General features: G+C 43.0%; 1 protein-coding gene across 1 annotated transcript; it reads right to left on the reverse strand.

Moving 5' to 3' along the window:
- Positions 1–8,006: 8,006 nt before the first annotated feature.
- Positions 8,007–19,888, reverse strand: LOC119406907 (kinesin-associated protein 3). The gene is made up of 6 exons (XM_037673683.2): positions 19,184–19,888; positions 18,062–18,388; positions 16,427–16,741; positions 12,490–13,296; positions 11,341–11,565; positions 8,007–11,110 (listed from the first exon to the last, which is right to left on the reverse strand). Exons 1-6 carry the CDS (start codon positions 19,496–19,498, stop codon positions 10,994–10,996), a joined length of 2,106 nt encoding a protein of 701 aa, XP_037529611.1. The 5' UTR covers positions 19,499–19,888; the 3' UTR covers positions 8,007–10,993.
- Between the last annotated feature and the right edge of the window lie 1,061 nt (positions 19,889–20,949).

Consider the following 20,949-nt stretch of genomic DNA (forward strand, 5'->3'; position numbering starts at 1 on the left):
ATGTGCATAAAGGACATTTACAAATGGGCATAACAGTATTCGCAAGCAGTTCAATCTTTTAGCTTGAAGTCATGCTAAATTCATTTAACATAAATACTTGCATTGTTATCACCTAATGTGGGCAAAAGGAAATTTCACTCGAGAGAATGGGCTTGTAAAATATGCTTTTATATGCCGCCAGTAGAACGCATCGGGCAACAGCAAGTTGAAATAGTCTGCATGCCCAAATGACAGGAAAAGTTTGGGTCGTTCATTGATTCCATGATGTAAAAATACTGCATTGTCATTGCCATTGATGCCCATATGTGAATACAGCCACTAACTTTAGGGCCTGTAAAAAGTACATTATAAATATGTTGTACATAGAATGAATGCCAAACATATTGAAACTGCAGAAAGGCACTGCAGTAGCTAGTCAAACCTGCTCTTGTCAGTGTGGAATATGAGAGCACAATGACATTTTAATTTTGTAGCCCTTGTAGCCAGTTAACGTTAACTGGTCTGCGACATCCTAACCGCATTTCATGATGAAAAACCAAAATCTTTTGATGACTTCTTTTCTGGTAACGGGACTTCTACGCAGCTGTTTTCTTCCTGGAATTGCACGCTTAGTGGTATTCACACGAATGCACCACTGCCTGTGCTGTCCCATTACAAAAGCTTACTCTGCCAGCTTAAATGTGCATACAGTTACACTCTCTGCTGTAACACATTCCTGCTTTTTCGGCTGCATAATAAGCTTTTCCATATCAGTTTTGTGACCAGAAAAGCTGATCAGAGGACTCTGACTCAACATCGTTCATCTTGGTTCTGACTCTTGAAAAGGTTATGCTAGCATCCCATCCCACTCTTCATTTCGTTACTGTTACAGCTGCACCTCTCGTATCTTGCTTCACAAGAGCTACTGTGCCTTTTTTCTGTGACAGCACTAAATTATTGACTGTTTGGGACACATGTACATGATCCAGCCTTGGACAGTGCAGAAAACTCGGTCAGTGCGTAATTTGCCATGGATGTGTGTACCAAAGACCATGATGCTACACTTGAGATGTGTTAGCTTCGTACGGCAACTCGGCATGCTTGGATATCATTTCTTTTATTGAACATTTGTATTCATACTGTTTAAGTGGTCTTTATGTTCTTCCTTTTTTGTATGTTTTGATATTTTACCCCACATTCTATGTCATCCCTGCATGCAGGATTTCAAATGAAACGTGCACTAGTAGCGCTGCTTCTGTTTTCTGCACCAATATATTTACTTGTTACTCAATGTTTAGCACGTGGGCCGATATTCAAGAGGATCTCTGGTTTAGGTTAGCACACTTCTACTTTTACTAGTCTTTTTGTATGCAAACATATTGCAATAACAATAACACTTGCTGCTATTTGCATTTCAAAGATAAGAATGCTTCAATAGCAATCTTGAAAGCAAGAACTGCTTAGCAGGAATTGTTGAGCTGGTTTTGTGTGGTCACTGGTGCTATAATCATTTAATGAATCTTTTGTCAGCTGTTCCCGTTTATATCAATATTTAATTTGGTTTCTGGTACCTCTCTCCCAGCATTTGCTGCCATTTAACCGAGGTCACTCAATTACAAAATTAGCCAAGTGCGTTCTAGGGGCTTTCTACTTCCCTCTGTATGGTTTGTGTTTCTCTCTTTCATCTTTTTTTTTAATTGCTCGAAACCATCGTGTGTTAGATGCATGGTGCAGCTATGGAGAGTAGAGTGTTTGGACAAGCTTTTGTTCTACTGAGAAGGTGAGGCAAGTCACATTCTACATACATGGTTTTAACTCTACAGGATTCCTCTTTGGGAAAATGCAGCCTGCCTTCTTATACATTTCAAGATGCTAAGTTTATTGGCGCAGTATCGTATTACATATACTGTAACAGTGCTAGCAACGCAGGTTTAAATTTTACTTCGAATGCATTCACCTCGATCTCGCTGCTAGCTTTGGTAGGAATGCTGAGGCTTCTACGCATTTTTATATAGTGACGGTTGTTTCAATTGTCATTACGTAATAATGAGATGTCCAGGAAAATTTTAGCATAAATGTAAAACAGAAAGTTGGCAACTTTCTTAAGTTAAATTGTAACACTAATTACAGACATGGACGAAAGACATGTTTTAAAGTTTAAGGTTAATATTGAAAGCTAACTAGCCTATTTACATCCAGTGAACTTGGAAACTTCCATTGCAACCATTGTGCTCTACTGTTGCTTCATGGCCAACTAAACGCAATATAAATTGTGAAAATATATCTGTGTGTGTGCGTGATGGGGTGTGGTTAACACAGCAAAGCTTAATGGGTGTCCCAAGCAGTACAACATTGGGTATCTGGTAGGTCAGATGCACTGGATAGGCAAAATTCTTACAAACAGGTTGGTTTTAAAGAGCAGGAATACATGACTGGCTCGAATCTTCAAATTCAAAAAGGTGATATGTACTGTTTCATGTCTTTCAATACCATGACAGGATCAAGTTTATACAGAATATATTTTGGCACGTGATAAGAGTTCTTCAACAGCAACAACCATGTCTTGAACAGTACGTAACCATCCCCTATCTGTAATGCAAGTTTGTGCCCAAAATGCTCAAATGACAGTTGAACTTGGTCATTGATTGGCCATTGCTCTAATGACTTTCACTGAAAGTGTACATTGCTGAGTAATGTAACTACAAATATGCACATTGTGTAGCATATGTAGCATTCCTATTTTTTAAAATGAAGTTTTCTAAGTGTTGTGAAGAACACCCCGTGTAGTTTGCAACAGAAGAACTGTAAGAAATGAAGAGAATTTCATGCTGTGTTATTGCCAAGTGCTGAAAAGCTGAATGTATAACCTCTTGAAGACTGGCTGTGTAGAAGACAACACAGCCCACCGTACCTGTGGTGAACGAGGCCTTAATTGCAGCCACACCAGGACACTGCCGAATAGCACTTTCCATTTTGTGTTGTGTGCAATTCATCGGCAAACATTTTTTTGGCCTGCCAACACAATTGCAGTGCCAAAAGAATATTCATACGGATGTTATTAATTTAATGTTCCTATTTATTACTTACTCAAGAATATTCAGAGAAATGGTTTACGCTAAGTTCAGCTTGGTTTTACTGTGCCCAGTTCTCTCAAACCCTTTGTAAGCAAACTTTGTTTTGTGGTTCACATTTCCTACATTAAGCCACTCATTTCAGCAGAATGAAAGTGTTGTAATAGTGTGGTTTTAATTGAGATGTGAGCTATGTTTTAAATACAGTTTTTGATACAGTTTCTCTTATAAATGAATAAACAAAGTGTGAAAGTCGCGAATGTTGGTAGCAGTATATTTTTGGCTTCGAACTTGTTCATTGCTGCAGTGTTCAAGTGAAGACTGCAGAATCTGATAGTGTTCAAAAGAGCTTCTAAGGAGTAAAGTAAATTTGAGAGTGTTTGTAAATTATCCATATGCAATATAAAAAAGCCACTTCCCATGGGAAGAGGCTTGATGAGCTAGAAAAGGTGAAGAAGCAAAATAGAAGTTGCAACACTGTTCTGGGAGTTTCTGCACTCACTTACCAAGACATCGTGGATTTTGAGAGCACCTGCAAAAGTCTGAATTAACGGCAGAGCCGTTTAAGCCGGCCGTGAAAACTTTGGCGTCACAGAAAATCACAGGTGGGTATGCGCCACAGGAATTGGGCAAGCCCCACTGCCGAGTACAGCAGGTGCGGGCGTTAAACGAAAACTCTGCTCAATGAAGTAGAGCACGTGAAACATGTGAAAGAGAGAGATAGAAAGAAAGAGAAAGCGATAAAGAAAAATAAAAATAGAGAGAAATAAAGGGAATAAAGACATAAAAAGATAGAAAGAGACACAAAGAGATGGAAAGAAACAGAGCAAGACAGAAAAAGAAATAAAGAGAAACGAAGAAAGAGAAAGAAGCAGAGAGACAGCAAGCAAGGAAAGCGAGAGAAAGAGGAACAAGGAAGGCCACATTTCGATTTTTGGAGCAGATTCTGGAGCAGAAAAAATGGTGCTTTGGAGCGGCCGTAAGTGTTTTTGGAGCAGAAAAAATGACACTTTGGAGCAGCTATTGGTGTTTTTGGAGCAGGTGGCAAAATGTCCCAAACGACTCCTGGAGTTTAAAGCATCATTTAAGCATCTCAACAATATTAATATTTATTATTATACTTATTGGACATAAAATAATCTCATCAAATTGCAATAAACAAATAATTAATCGGATGGTCATTGAACACACAGTAAGATGAGCAACATATATTTATTATACCAGTGCTTGTGGCAGAAATGATATAAAAGCGATAAAGCTGAGCACCAAATTACAAAAGTAGCCACAATCACATGTAACTATTGCCAAAGCAGCAGTTTATAATCCGTACGAGTTCAAAGCAGTACGTTATTCTCATATTTCACCAAAGTAGCCAGCATTGAAAATAAAAAAAAAAGTAAGCTAAATGAGCTGTACACTTAAAATGTCAGTTCTTGTGGCATAAATGAGGTCAAAGCTGATAAAGTGGTAAATGTAATCGGTCGCACATCAAAGTTGTCACAGCAGCAGTTAGTAATCAGTGTGATATCAAACTAATCTCACACACATTTCACCAAAATAATCTTGCTTCTCAGGTACAAATATACAGCTAAATCAGATATATATTGACCATGCCAGTACATGTGGCATTGTCAATATGCTAGTACACAGCTAGTGTACAAGCTGCATACTAGATAGTATACAACTTGTTTTTGTTTTCGTTTAGGCTCACTGGATGGTCACACAGTTCACCATTTTCATTTTCCCAGCGCCATTTTGGAGCAGGTTCAGAGCAGTTACTAACAAATATTACACTTCGGAGCAGTATTTCCGTCCCTGCACTTTTTGTTTTGCCACAACATTCTGAATACGAGAAAATACAATGAAACCTGCAGTGTCACAGCAACATAACAGTTCTTGAGTTCTGACACCATTAAATAAATGACTGACATTGATTTTTACTTCTAGTAATCAGCTAATTATTGATAAAAGAAATTAGATTTTCAAAGGCACACTTTTGTGCTAAACAGATGTGGAGTTTCTTTGTAGTGTCTCTTTAAAGACAAGCCTTACCAAGTATAAATGTTGTATTAATATTTTCAAACATGCCCTTTTTCCACATATCATATAGCAGTGGAATTTAATACAGATATTGTATTGTCTCTGAGTCGTATATTTTTTTAGACTGCAGCAAAACCATGCTACTGAATGAGATGATCACCTGTGTTGTGTGAAACAATACTGCTCAAATGCTTCTCTTGATTGCACTTAGTTTTGTACCTTAGTAATGTTGTGTCGCTCCCACAATAATACCTGATTTGAGTGCTGTATGCATTTGTATAAAGTGCAAATATTTCTTGTCAGTTCAAGTTAAACTGAAAAGCCAGGTGGGCAAGAAATTAGTGCCAAACTGGTGCATCCAACTGAAATTCTCTTACCACATCATCATCAGCATCATGATAGTGCATTATATTTCCCATCTGACGCGGAGGTGTTTACTAAGGCTCCTTGAATTGACTTGCGAAGTTGCGAGTGATCTCAACCTGCAGAACCTAAGCTTGATGAAAAATACCAGCCTCAGCTGTGAAGAATAGCTACCCCGAAGAAGTCCTAGAAATTACTTTCAGAGAGAAATGGCAGTCCCGGAAGCAGGTTATTGAACTGAAATGTTCTGTGTTCTTGATTTTATTCCTCTTCAGGGAGAACGGCTCAATTCAAGTTCAACAACAAAGAAATAAAAAAAGGTGAATGTTTGCACGCATGATCAGAGATTAGTGACAGCAAAAGAGGTACAAAAATTTGAGTGTTCTAACAACAGTAAATGCACCACAAATGTGAAGGTCCTTGCACTGAAAGAATCCGCAGTCTCGAGACAACTAGGTGCTGCTGAGTAGTGACTATATAATCTAAAGTGCTTTCACCACCTTGCTCAATGTTCTTTAGAGTTGCAAACGCTTACCAACATTGCTGCTAACTTACTTTAATATTATTGAAACATGTACAAGTGAACTGTGTGTTTCAGTGGGACACAATGTTAGTTGATGGCAGCATAAATTGAAAAAATATATGTATATCTGTAATATGCTGTTTAGGCACACTAAAGGGATACATGACATCAGTTTAAACTGATAAAATGTAATCTGAGAACTCACTCTATTGAGTTACTTTCACGATAACTTTATTATTATAAGAAAAATCATAGTTAAAGTTAAATTTTTTTGTTTCACACTCACCAGCTCCTATACCTCAATGAGATGTCGCAGATTTTAACACAATAGCATTAGAGAGCTCGTTCCACAGAAATGTCGGCGTCAGTGTAGGCGTCGTTGGTTGTGAGCCAAAAATCGTTGTGTCCGTGACTGAAAAATCGAGACAGATGCAAATAAAATAAAAATCTTTCGTTTGAGTGAGAATCGAACCAAGGCTGTCTGCGTGGCAAGCAGGTGTTCTACCACAGAGCCACGCTATTGCTTGAAACTGCTTTGGAAAAAACACTATATGAATGTCTTGTAGTTGAAGGAGTCTCCTTAACGCATGTAATATTGCATGGCAGAAGCATAGAATCGCGTCAGGCATCAAAACATGTGAATTGCGCAATGAGTGGGTGTTTTAAGGCCCACCCATTACAAAGCGCTCAGACATGTTCAATCATCATTAGCTGCAAAACATTAAGCAGCAGCTGCGTAGGTTCACGTGTTGCAAGAGCGGAGCTGTTGATAGAAGGGTAGTTGACCAATGCAGCTGAGCTCGTTTGTCTCTTTAACGCCCCTTTAACATTTTATAGCCTGGATATCTTTTTTTCCCATAAAGAAAAGTGTCAAAATACAGCCACAGTCGTTTTTATATGAGCTAAGACCATCCAAAAATTCTCACACTTAACCCTGGTTAGATTTGTATACTCGTTTCTTAAAAACTGAAACGAGCATCCAGCACAAAAAATGCCTTTAATCCTTTGTAACACTGCATTGTGATCAACCACGTATAAATGCATGAAATTTACATAATTGATGCCAAGGTTCTTCCAATCACCTAATTTAAAGTGAATGGAAGTGTTAGAATAAATTATTTTGTATTTTGTAGCAATTACTTGCAAATACAGTCACTAATTGCATTATTGTACAGTCAGTCATGCCATATTTCTTCATAAAACAAATTCAACGACCCATTCACATTGCATGCGATAGTTATTTGACGGCGGTAAGCATTCCAAAAAGGTAAAAGAAATATTTCAAAATTCCTGTCAAAACACCTCACGTCCAGTGTCTCGTTAAACACAGTACTGCCTTCACCAAAGCAATCGTGTGTAGCAAAATATTTCACCCAGAAGTGGTATAAAGGAACTTTAGGTCACACGAATGTTTAGTTTACCGTAAGCTCAGTGTTTGTGGTCTCTTCCTTGCCAACGGTGCACGGAAATTGCAAAATCAAGTTGCGTCTCAAAATCGGTACGCCATACTGCAAAGGGTTATATTTGCGTTTTTCATGCCAAACAAATTCCGACTTGGTGGATGAATCGTGGCAATCTGTGAAACAGTCGGTATTGCAGAGGCTGTCAATCTGCAGTGAAGCCTCATTATAACAAAGTCTATCTTTCATGAAAATAGCCCAGTATATCTGAAAATTTGTTATAAACATATATCTGTAATGCTCTAAATGACAAGACTATTCCTCAGTTACTTCGTTAAAACCGACATTTCGTTATGTTGAGGTTTGATTGTGTACACCTGAATGGGTGTAGCTCCTCGAGTTTCTTGAAGTGTTAGAAGCACCGTGCGCAGTGCTGTTCCTCAGTCAGAGGAACAACACTGCACCTGCATTAGGGAGGCCGACAGCTTTTTGCCTGATCGCTACATGCAGCCTCCAAATTTGTGTTTTCTTTGTTAAGCGGTACATTGGGATTTACTAGCTCGGAAATCTAGAAGTTGGTACAACAGCCAAGAAGAAGCTTCGGTGGGTGCACAACACAAGACAGCCGAGTTGAGTGTAAGTCATCATTTTCACTTTATTGTGAAATAAATATTTGCAAAAATATACAAGAGCAGTCTGCCAAATGTGAGCAGGGCAGCCTGAGCAAAGAGCTGAGTTGTAGGACAAAAAAGAAACCGAGTACGGAAGAACTCTTTCTGTAAAGCTGCAAAATACTGTTCATCTGCAGCTTGCACGCAATGATAAGCAGTCTTCAATCATATGAGTTGCCAAGCTACACAAGGGCTCCATGTATCGAAATCCAGACCACGTCATTGGTCAAAATTGCGGAAGTCTTTTAATTTCAGTGCCATATGTAGGCAAAAAAAAACAACTAATAAATGGGTTTTTTGTGTGTGTGTATCTTGCATTGCAGAAGACACCGTGCTTGATAAAGCGAGCACTACGTTTGTCTCTGCCGCTTACTTTTTTCAAATGATATCGCGCCCACAGAACTCATCGATGTTTCTTGAAAGTAATTCGCCCGATTCCTGCTGTGGTAACTCGCTCAATGGCAGCAGTCACTGCGTTGTGTTTTAGTCATCATACCCAGGTGGCATGTCCGTTTGCTGTCCTCCACAAATTCATCCGCAGGAATGTCTGGGTTTCGGAACAGTTTCGTAACTGGTATGATTGAAGAACTCTGATATGATAAGTGCCTCACTACGCAGCAATTAGCCTAATGCATTTCACTTGTAGTGAGGTCAGCACAATGTGAGATTGCCATATGTGTGCTGTACCAAGTACCATAGTGTAGCTGCTCGCATGTGAAAAAGAGCACCCAATCCTGGCCTGTATAAGTGGGCCTGCACCGCATTCTAGTATGTCTTGTACAACATACAAGCCTTAGATTTTAAGTAGCCTCCTACTGAGACATCCCTACAATGCCTAATCTCATCGATTGTATGCATGGGTACGGAACAAGTTCAAAGATCTACGTGACTTCTATGAATTATTACGAGTGATAAAGTGATGCAGCATTATGATCAACTTAAATGGGGATGTGTTACACCGGAGAAAATTGAAGAGGACATAAGCTGCAGACATGGAGACAACAGACACAGGACTACACGTTTGTAATACCATGATGGCGGTGCTCGAGTCTACTTCTTGCGTTCTGTTCAATTCGGCCGAGTACTTTACCATGTTTCATGAAGCAAGCAACCAGTTAGTCTGTCTAACAGCATTAGTTACCCACAATCAAGTCCAAATGTTCCCGTATGTCCTTTCATGTGTATATGAATGCTTTAGAAATTTTGATAAATTTCGTGCGCCATACGGTCTAGCCATCATCATTAAACACCAGCAGAACACTCAAACAAAAGGCCTGCCCACTCACCATTTTTAGAACTGAGATGAGTAATTGGTGATCAGAGGCTGTTTAAGACAGCACTCTTGTTCATGCAAATTTAAACGGAATGAGACGCACAAAAGCGATGTTATGTAGCAGTTGACTTTTCTTTAGGTACAGAGATAGATATACAACTTCCACAATGCTGCGGGAGCGTGCTGACACAAAATATGATTCACCATATATGATAACAGTGAATGATAAGTTCACATTATTCTCTGCTATCAAATATGCAGTAGTAGTTGAAGTCTAGGCTTTGAATTGGCTCTTATGATAAGAATAATACGAAGCCTTGAATTCCAACACTATCCTAGCCTTTGATAAGCACCACAGGCTTTGGAATATAATGAGGGAGCTTAGGGAATGCTTTGAAAGTTGCACTTCAACCTAAAGAACATGGCCATTCGTGTGGTACACCAATTTTGCTACGTAGGGGAACCAACTCATTACGGTATTCAAACTCCTCATAGCACTTGCCATTTGAAATGAAAACCAGGATTGTGCACAGCTCTTAGATGTTGAATAAAAATTGATTTGGTTCGAATTGATCGATCTCACATTCACTTAGAGCAGCTGACACTGCAGACCTATGGCCAAAATTTTATCACAATGAAAAGCTGGGCAAATTGGTTTTGACTCGTGACATCAAAAGGCGCGAAATAAGATGACGACAGAGAAGAGAAAACACAGCGTGTCGTCAAGGTGTAGTTGCAGGATTTATACTCTCAAGTGCAAGCTACACATACTGTTTCCACTATTTGGGCCGAGGTGAGAAAGTTCAACTCCTTTTGCCAAAGCACTTGCTCTGTAAGCATTTTGGTACAGATACACAGCCACAAAAATACTGTGCACACATGGTTGCTAGACATGATTGCATCTAGACTGCTAACTTAAGTGCAAGTGTGCTATCTGCTCGTAGCTACAACAGCTGCCTTCTGCAGCAGACTAGTCACACAGCAGTGCAATATCAACATTTCCAAGTAAAGCATTTCATCTCCCACCTTTGTTACGGCACAAAACACACACCACAACTGCAATAACTCCTCTTCTGTTTGTTCTAATAACATTACACATATTCTAATAACATGACGCAAGCCTTTTGTAAACTTCCAGTTCTCTTTGCCATCTTGACAAGACCTACGATGAAGTCTATAAATTTAAAAGCAATAAACTTTGTGACCATTATAAACATTGTTGCGTTGCCAAGATAGTTGTCAGTCATCACCAGTAAGCATATTCTTATAATGTAAGAATATATTCTCTTCCTTCACAGGTTCAGTGCAACTGTGATGGCATAGGCCAATGCATCTCCTTTTGGCAGTCCGGTTCATGGGTAACTCGGTGAACCTTGTGTCTACAGCATCAGAAAATACATGAATGCAATAACGTACATTATGTTGGGCCCACAAATACAGGAATGTGGCAGCCACTGCTGTCATGACTTTAGGTGTACATCGCTTGCAGTTTACCATCACTTGCACACGGATCATCATCACTGTAGTTTACTATTTTATATGCCTTGTGTAGAATCTGTCACCTTCATAACGGATGGTGTTTTATCAGTCCTTGGAAAAGCCTCAGTAGACCAACTTGAGCTTCCTCGGGGACACCCGTGAGCTTCGTCACAGTCAGTTTTGAGGGCAGTTGCTCAGGGATCAGAAGCGGCGCTACCATTGGATAGAAGGTCTGATCGGTCCAGAAACTGCTCGCAGGGGCCCTCTTCATGTTCCTCGGGGGCTTCTCCAGATTGGACTACAGCCAGCCACTGGATACAAAAGAAATACGTAAGTCACATTGTCAAAGCCCTCGGTACATCTAGCCAACACATTTGTTGCTCACCTCGAGCAAATTATGGTCAAGATTTATTTACCAATTACATATTGCAGACCCTTCTGTCCAGGCAGATGGCCAGTTTTAAAGTTACAGACATAATAAATACCGTCATAGTTGACTGTATCTTCACACCCAAGCACCTAGAGGTCTCCAGCAGCTCACCTGTGCATTGTGCCAGCAGAAGCGTGCTTCACGCAGCCGACGGTCCCACTCCGGGTAGTAGTGGGCCAACACGGTCAATGCGTGACTGCAGATGCGCCCCACCTCTGCGTTGCGGTCATGGAGAAGGTCTAGCAGGTATGCTGGCACCTCCTGTGCACCTTGCACAAGTGTTTCGCGCACAGCAGTGCCGCCACTGCTGATCAAGGCATCGAACACATATGCCACCTGCAGGGCCAGGATGAATGATACCAGTTGGTTTATTACTCAAGATGAACTGTGTGATGCACATGTTTATAGTGCTATCTCTTGCTTGCACGTCTCTGCTGCCTCTGGTTCTTATACAGCTCCCATCAATTTGCAATTCACTACTGATGCTGCCGTTGCTGCTGCTGGTTGCCATGAATGGAGCTTCAGTGTCCACCAAGTCAACATTATCGCCAGCATTTGGACAACACTCCCGACTCTGTCAAATAAGGTTGCGCTATTGTGATCCTGATTTACTCGCATTGAAAAAGCACAAGAGACTCGGCAAGATACAGAGAGCATATAAATCCTTTATGCATCCCTTAGTTACCTGCTGGACGATAATAGTAGTAAACTTTATATAAAACAAAAATTCTGTCAAAAAGTGAGATGGAGGAGTTGTTTATTTGATGTTGTAATAAGACTAACAAATGCGAAGGTATAGGGTTCAGCTGACACGGGACAGAGAAATGTATATCTCCAATACAAGGCTTTGTGTCATACGATACTTAAACAGGCAAATGATGATGATGATATGAGAATCACGCACATATACTTCAGGCGTCATAAAAGCCTCGACTGGCTGGCAAGTGGTATGGAGTGAATCAGTGATAAAAGCAAAAGTTAAAGCATTTACATAAAGCATAGGTCATTGTAAGAATTGTCTGCTGTGTCATTAGGCAAGACAATCTTCCTTCTAGGCACATCTCTGCGCTCAGCTCCCATTGATATGAGTCACTGGCAGTGTCTGACCTTTTCCTGGTTTTACTAATGAGCGCGCAGGAGAAGAATGCATGCCTATTTCTAAAGATGCAAGTGAAATGGGGATGCTGATGAGAGTATTGAACAGCAAATAGGAATGTTGCCAAGTGAAATGGCACTGAAATGTCACAAAGGCATACTCACCTGCAGCACTAGTTGGTCATCTTCCTGCCTGGCTCTGAGCAGGCCTGTCAAGTCGGTAACCAGACCTTGTTGCACTATGGCTCGGGCACAAGTCTCATTGCTTCGTGCCACTGTGGCCACCAGTTGAACCAAAGGCACAAGCAGCTCATCTGGCCCTTCGGCGAGGTGGCTACGAATCCACGGTAGAAGCCGATCCAACAGTTTCCCGAAGGCTCCCCCTTCCAGCTGCGCTAGTGTGGAAGCGCACTCTACTGCAAAGTCACTCTCTGTTGCGGAATGCTGCAAGAGTGCAGTACAGAGGGCCTCCGCATTGGACGCGAGAGCCGCTCCGCGAGCTGCGCCATTGTGCTGTGCTACGGTCCGTACGAGCCGCAAGTACAGGGCATCCGCATCCCGTAAAGCACGCTCTAACAGCTTCTCGAGAGCCCCAGAAAAGAGCTGGGCATTGCGTCGATGGCTGGCCAGACTTATGGCTAGTGCTAGTGGAGCTGGCTGTGGACTCTGGCTTGCAAGGAGGGACCTGACCAGCCACGGCATGCAGTCCGTGTAGGGAAACTGGGACTTGCACCGATCGTCGAGGCTCAGGTGATACAAGATGCAGAGGATCGGAGTCTCGTCAGCCGCTGCACGTCCTTCCTTGACGAGGAGCTGAACGAATTTTGGGATGAGCCCCGCTGCCGACATGGCGGTGCGGTGGCTACGGTCAAAGGACAGGTTGAGCAGCAGGCGCAGCACGGCCGACGTGAGCGGCTCTTGAGACAGCAGTGGTGCGAGCCGTTCAATAGTCGGTAGCCGAGCCATCTCAGCCTGGGAAGAAGGATTAGTGCCGGTTACCTTCTAAGTCGTCCAGAAACATTACACTCACAATTTATCATTATTTGATAAGTCATGCCTTCTCAGCACAGTTGCTTGTTTGCAAATCCACATATTTCCAGTGTTACATATTTAATTCACCCGTCAGCAATGGAATGCTCCCTTTCTTTTTCTGGAAAACACTCATTCGCTATTCACGCACATTTAATGCCGAAGCACTCACTGAGCACGCACTGAACTGATTTAAAGTTTTAAAAAACAAAATTCTAGTGAGCGCTGGTAGTTAAAGGCTGGTAGTTGCTTGAATTCTGAATAAAGGCCTCAGTTATACGTTTATTAACAGACTTCTTCAGCATACTAGCACAAGTCACTTCTTGCATGAAGAAATGAGAAGTTGTAAAGCAAGGAATATCACTGGAGCCAACATTTCGACCCGTCTTTATCAGGTTGCAGTTTCCCTGATGAAGGAACGTCCCCTTGTCGTAATACTGGCTTTACAAATTCTAAGACTTTATGATATGTTGGCTTTGACAAAGTTGAACGGACAAATACTGAAGCTATACTTAGACGAAACAATAAAAAACCCTGTCAGTGGTCCCCGTCAACGTTTTTAGATTATTTTCAGTTTGCAAACTAGCTTCGAGAGGCGGCCAGGTTTTGTCGCCGTCGCGAGAGGTGGCGCTGGCGTAGCGTTGAGATCGGTTGAGATGCAGTACGAAGGGCGATGCTTGCTTCAGCCGCGAGCTTTTGCTGCGTTGTTGGTTTGTGCTCGCGCGTTAATCGCTCATATATTCTGAGGTTTCACGCGTTCCACCAAGGCATGAGCTCATTGCAGTGATCTTGCATACGTATTTGAATAGATACCGCGAAGTGTCAGCGCAGCGCGCCTCGAGCTGTTGTTTGGGGTATGCTTCGGCTGTGGCTGTGTATGTTTAGAGGCATTGAAACCACGTTTTCAGTTGAGCTGCAAAGGAACCGGGTCTGTTTCGACACTTTTTTAGCCCTTCTTGGCGCTCTTCGGGACTGTGATGTGACAACTGTCGATTGTCCCGTTCACAATTAAGGACACCACTGCTGCAATATTATCTGGGGTATTTACGTGCCAAAACCACGATGGATATGATTATGAAGCACGCCGTTGTATTGCCTCCGAAAATTTAGACCATCGGGTGTTTAACGTGCACTGACATAGCACAGTACACTGTTCTCTAGCACATCCATCGAAATGCGACCGCCGCGGCTAGGATCGAACCCGCGACCTTCCTGTCAGCAGTCGAGCAACCACTGCACCACCGAGGCGGACCACGTACCACTACTACAGAGGTTCACTCGTACATAGTGTTCAGGATGCATTTTGCTGCCAAAGACGCTTGCAAAAGCCTATGTGCGAAATGTCGCATCAGCAAAAGTAAAGCTAATGTGAAGGCTTCCCGTGCAGTTCAGTCATCATGAGCAGCTCTCCGATGGTATTAGGGATGTGCGAATAGTGATTTTTGAGGCCCAATCGAATAGTGACAGAAGCGAATAGAATTTAATATGGTATACTTTTTGAATAAGTCACGAATCTGAAACAGCCATTCTTAGAACAAATTAATTATACAAATTGATGTTCACGTCCTCGTATTCATATGTTTAGTATTTATTTATTTATTATACTCAGAGGATTCAAAACGGGACATTAGATGAGAAGTAACCCCAGAAAGAAAAGTCGGTTAGGACGATGTCAGATAGAAGTGTATTCCATATTTCTTTCTCTTTTTTTTAAGTATACTGCAGGCCCTTCACGGCCCGTGCTAGTGGGTACATGAATACATTAAAATATATACATTGCCGAAAATTCATGTTGAACATTTAGGTTTCGCCCGTACTCATTTACACCTTTGCTGTAAAAAAAGATCGATACGTATTAGAATGGGCGCATATGCCATATGTACACAGCATTTGTAGGCTTATGGCGGGAGGAACGCAGTGGAATAGTGATTTGTTTTCCTTCTTTGGTCAGTGAATGAAGGCAACTAAAAATATTTAAAATTTGGAGCCCTTTCACGGCAGGAGTTGAGCGAGGAAAGCAACTGGAGGGATTAAGTATAGGCGTATCCACATAATTGTTCAGAAAGCGCGAATGCTCCTTGTTAAAAAAGACGTGCTCCTCAAGCGAGGTAGCGTGCCTCTAATATGCCCTACAGGAATGTCAGTTATCGTGCTTTTGCGCCAATTTTTGCCTTACGCCGTTGCAAATGACATTTTGAAATATTCGTAAAATATTCGGGCTTACAAATGACATTAAGTAGGATGGAATACTGGCCGAGTTGGTGCAGATTCATCGTGGCTAACAGCGCGAAAAACACAGACGAAGACGAAAAGTGGACATGGCACAGCGCTCTGATGTGGCCGTCATTACAAATGACGGTTATTCGATTCGATGATAGAATCGAAGAAGGCACTGTTCCATTTGAATGTCGAAATTTTCGAATACTCGCACACACCCCATAAATACGTCACTGCAAATAAATGTACGTGTTGCATTGTTTCACGAAATCGAATGAAAATGGCAAGACGTGTTTTTCTGGCTTCCTTGCTGGTTTCTGATTTGGTAGGGTTTTCAGCAGCTGGAGTAATACATGTTCAGGTGAGGTTGGAATATGATTGAGCATTATGGGGGCCTGAGATGATTTGCGCATATACAGGGGAAAAATTAAAGCCGATTACAACGGGAAACAGAATGAAGGTAAGCGCACTGTGCAGTGTTTGCCTTATCTTTAACTTACTTTTTCATGCCCTATCTTAAGTGCTCTTTCTTGTTATAATGCTGAGATACAACTAAAACACGCATTTCACTCAAGCCAAGTGAAATGAGAGCGACTACCACATGGAGTTAACCCCTGTTGTAGTCGCTTGTCGGCCCCTTTGAATCAGCAGTGCAGTAGCAGACGACGCGCCGAGACCAATCCTAACGCGACCGCAGCGCACCCGCATGGCTGGCGATCGCTGCGAGCCGCCCCGCGCCACTGGAAGGCCGCGGTCTTTGCCAACTGAAGTAATCTAAAAACGTTGGTCCCCATGCACAACAGCATTTGGTTGGATTAGACCCAAGAAAAAGAGGGTAGACGCGACGGTGTCAGACCTGATTTTCGTAGTAGACGGACAGCTTTTTCAAGAAGCAGACTGCCAGCAAAAGCAGGTCCGTCTGTTCCCGTTCAAGGCACTCAACAAGCATGGGCACGAGTCCACGATTGACCATCTTGATCTCGCTGCGTGCCTCCTCGGCCACATTGAGAAGCAGGTAGAGGCACACACGTAGCAGCTGGTCCTGTCGGCGCGTTAACCCCACGAACTTGCGCCGACTACGCTCGTCATCTGGTGCTCGCGACAGCTCCTCTTTCCAGTGAGCATGCCGTCGCAGCTCGTACTCCACCAAATCGAGGCAGATGGAGCCAACCTGGGTTGGAGAAGACACAATCATTGCCTATGTGCAACATCTTTGGCCTGATCTTTCCTCCATGCACTATGCCAGTCTGGCTTTGTGAGAATACGATAACCTGTTTTAATATAGATACTATTTTATTTCATTTCAATATTTATGCAAGCTGAAGATACCTGCGCAGAAATTCAGGCGTATTTCTAAGAAGTGCTTAAAGTCTCCCTTTGCTTGAGGAGGGTACCAACATTGCTCTCAGGGAGGCCCTGAAACGACTTGGGTAAACTATGTATGTGTGTGTGTGTGTGTGTACTGCTGTACACCATGCTATGGGCTCAGGAGTAATGGACTGCCCAGAATGATTTAAAATGCATAAAAAGCATGCACGCCACTGAAGTACTTCTGCATTCCTCCTGCAATAAAATGCAGTCGTTGCAATGGTGAATTGAACGCATGGTTTCACATTAACAGCAGGATGTTGTAGTCCATTTAATCATTGCAGGGGCTGCTGTGAACCCTTCTTGAAGACCTTGGCATGCTTGTAACTTTTTGACTTATGACAATCCCACGTTTTCGAAGGGTGTTCTGAACTTCTGATACTCAGTGTGTGTGTGTATACGCACACACACGTGCACACACATATAAAACAACAAATCAAAAACGGTTTTTTGCCTTGCTATCTTTCTGGAGTCAGTTTTGTGATTCCACTGCATTAGAAAAAATGGAGTCTTGGCAATGGACATGTGCCTTCCAAAGCTATTCATTAAAAAATCTGGCAGCGTGGGACCAAGAACGACGGACAAGAGAGAACCACACGACACGAGTGCTTGTCTATCCTTCTTGGCCCCGTGCTCAGAGTTCTTTGAACAAATATGAATTACTAACTAGTCCACCTAAAGTCTCGGGCCTAGATTTTTCCCTTAAGTAGCGAAAACTTCCCCTCTCCTGACCCTCTCTCACGCACAGCCGGCGTCTGACGCCATGTTCTTCCTAACCTAGAAGACTTACAAAGCCACGTACGTTTAAGTACATTAGCCATGCACCCTTCAGCGGACAATATGCGAACGCGACGTGCATTTGTCCCCCCGCTAATCCCCCTCATTCTCATGTGGGGGATGCGTCTCCCGCTCTTTCACCAGGCGCTGGGAAAGTGTTAGGAAGAACATCGCTACCGAAAACAAGTGTTAGCCAACGAGATTCGTCGACGGCGCTTCTATGGTTGTCGCTACTTCACAACAAAGTGAAAACAATCTAGGGGTTTTAAGCCCACCTATCCATCCTTTTCCAGAACTATGCTACATTCTGTGTAAAGTGATGCACTTGAGAAAAGACTGGACCTACCTTGTACTCGGCAATGACCGGGTGGAACTGCGAGAATGTTGAGAGGCAGAAGAAGACATAGGCCAAGTTTGTGGCCAGCTGGGTGTCCCTGCGGCCGTCCTCTCGCAACACCCGTGCCAGTGCACACAACAGGGTGTCATTGGCTGCCAGCTCGCCCAAGTTGTCTGCACTGCGTGCCAGCTGCAGCACCATGGCCGAACCACGCACCTTGTCCTCCCCTTCCTCGTACAGCATTTCCACGTAGGACTCGAGGCAGGCCATGCTGGCTGTCGATGCTGCTCGACCCCCCGATGGTGACGAACTTCCGTGCTGCGATCCTGTCTGAGGCTGAGATCACAGTGGCACATGAGTGGACTGCACGCTATTGTCATGTTGTAGTAACGATGCAGAATGAAACTCTTGCGAGAGTTTGAGTTAAAGGGGCCCTACAACACTGTTTGTGAGAAAACGCTGCCAATCAGTAGTCAAGGTTAATGTGTGAGCCGAATATTATAACAATGCACATGACAAGGAGTTTGCAATTATGTTTCAAAGCTCTCCTCTTGGCAAACTATGTCATCGCTTGGCCTGGCTACGTCAACGGAGGTAAGGATATGGCCATTGGCTGACTTGATGATTGCGAGAACATGCTCAAGGTCACAAAGTGCACTGACGTAGCTTCTTGCCCCTTTGTTATCCCCCCCCCCCTTCCCGTGTAGCTTCCAGCGTGCTTGTCGGGATGAAATAAGAGAAAAAACACTTAAAGCGTACATGTGATGATTCACTGTTATTAAACACTATTATCTCTCGTGTGTTAATAGCGTGTATAATTAAACACTTATTTCTAGCTCTGTGCTTTAATAAGTACAAGGCCTTGCGGACCTTGAGAACAATTTAGGCACGCACAATAGTCGACAAATACAAAATGTATACATTACTACAAGTTAGTAAACACTGCACCAGCTGCATACACTTCTCAGAAAAATGTTATATATTAGAGACAGCTCTTTGCACTAGAATCGTACATGCTGCCTTAAAAGCTATTTGAAGCAAGAATTGGGCCGGCTCTCGGAATATCGTTGAAACGCATTTTCAACACAGGCAGCAGACGATCACCATTGCAAGAATGAAAGCGCATTATACCCTGCTGGCGGTCCCGTTGTCCCTACGCTGCTGTAGGTACAACAGCAGCCGCTCCACGCGGGCCGTCTGGGATTCGTGCAAGAGGTCACACTTGGCGACAATTTCGCGAGCCAGCGCAGCGACATCGGTCGCGGCGTTGATGCTCTTGACGCGTATGAGCTTCTGGCACGAACGGCTCTGCTCGATTGCCGGCCCGTCGTCTCCCAGGAGGACCGCTTCCACCTCGTACCGGACCACGAGAGCCTTCTCGGTCGGGTGCACGTCCAGTTCGCAGTTGCGGACGTTCCGCCGAATGGACACGTCGTCGGGCTGCATTTCGATCAAAGCTCACTTCTCTGCTAATCGCATGTGGAAAAACGATTGACAGGGTTCCACAGGCGCGGTGACGCAGTGGTCGAAGGCTCGAACTGTCTGCTGCATCTTTGCGATGTGAAGTGTAGGTGTGACCCGCTTCCGGAGACCGTTCGGGTAATTCCAACCCAAACAATTTATCGATCTTTTGTCACGGCCCCGGCAGACGCGTCTGTGAAGCGGGGACGTGATTCTCCGGCTGTCCTGGTCTTGCCACTGGCGCGATTGAAAGAAGCACAGTGTTAAAGGCACGTCCGGGTTCGAAAAGTTGCCCAAACTGAGTCAAATAAACTGCTGTTTTCATCTCTAGTTTGTAGCGCGCAAGTTAACTGGGTGTAGCAGACGTGCAGAAAAGAAACAAGAACTGCATCTATATAGCTAATCTAGAGAAATATTGAGCTAGTGCATGGAGGCAGGAGGTATGTTCATAAACACCCACTGACCGTAGTTTGAACATAAACACATTAAAGTTCGTAAAGAAAATGTTGTTTTGACTGCGATTTCAGCGTCAACAACAACCAGACAAGAAGCACAATACAAAACTAATACCATCTTCGACAAATCGCACCGGTGCACTATGATGATTGAACCGAAAGGCGCACCAGTGCGGTTTGATGAAGATGCCATAATTTTGAAGAGCATGAATTTAAACTGTAATCATATCGCTAACATGATGGAACTCGTGTGTTGCAGCCAAGGAGGTTAAAATAAACCTCCTTGGTTGCAGCTGATCATCTTGCAAAGTGCATTGAAATCAAGAGGTAAAATACGCCATGGCCGCCATGATCTGTGCATACCAATACATACGTCTAGAATACATGTTGGACTGGCTTGGACGCGTAGCAGACGACGGCGCGGTGGCTACAAGCGTCTATATGTTTTGTTTATTAACGAGGCAGTAGAATCCTTAAGACGGTCTTAAGCATATGAATAAATACCTTAACTAAAAACCACATTTTCATGAGCTTACTTGGCTTGCTTGCAGCTCCGCTCGTAAACACCGAAACCCGGAACTGGCGCGGCCTTATATATCTGCGCGCTAATTAATGCTTATGATAGTTTATCAGGAGATATTGATGAGCTAGTTAGTCACTCGTTATCTATGAAACAACAGCGCTCTTGTTGAGGTACGTACACACGAAGTAACGTAAGCAAGGATTAACATATACTGCATGTGATTTCGATCGAGTATCTAAGCACCGCACGGTGCAGTGACATAGGATATCATACTTGAAAAGGAAATTATAGGTGCAACAAAGGGCAGTATAGTTCCATGTGTATTGGCGACACCTAAAAGTACGCTAAGTGCGTGTAACATGTAACGCGCGCGCTCGCATACACACATGCACAAATCACGATGTTTCAGAACGGCTATGTGACAGAAGAAGTATTACAACATGAATAGTAGAAAAAAA

The sequence above is a fragment of the Rhipicephalus sanguineus genome, chromosome 10 (genome assembly GCF_013339695.2).
Source record: "Rhipicephalus sanguineus isolate Rsan-2018 chromosome 10, BIME_Rsan_1.4, whole genome shotgun sequence".
NCBI classification, from domain to species: domain Eukaryota; kingdom Metazoa; phylum Arthropoda; class Arachnida; order Ixodida; family Ixodidae; genus Rhipicephalus; species Rhipicephalus sanguineus.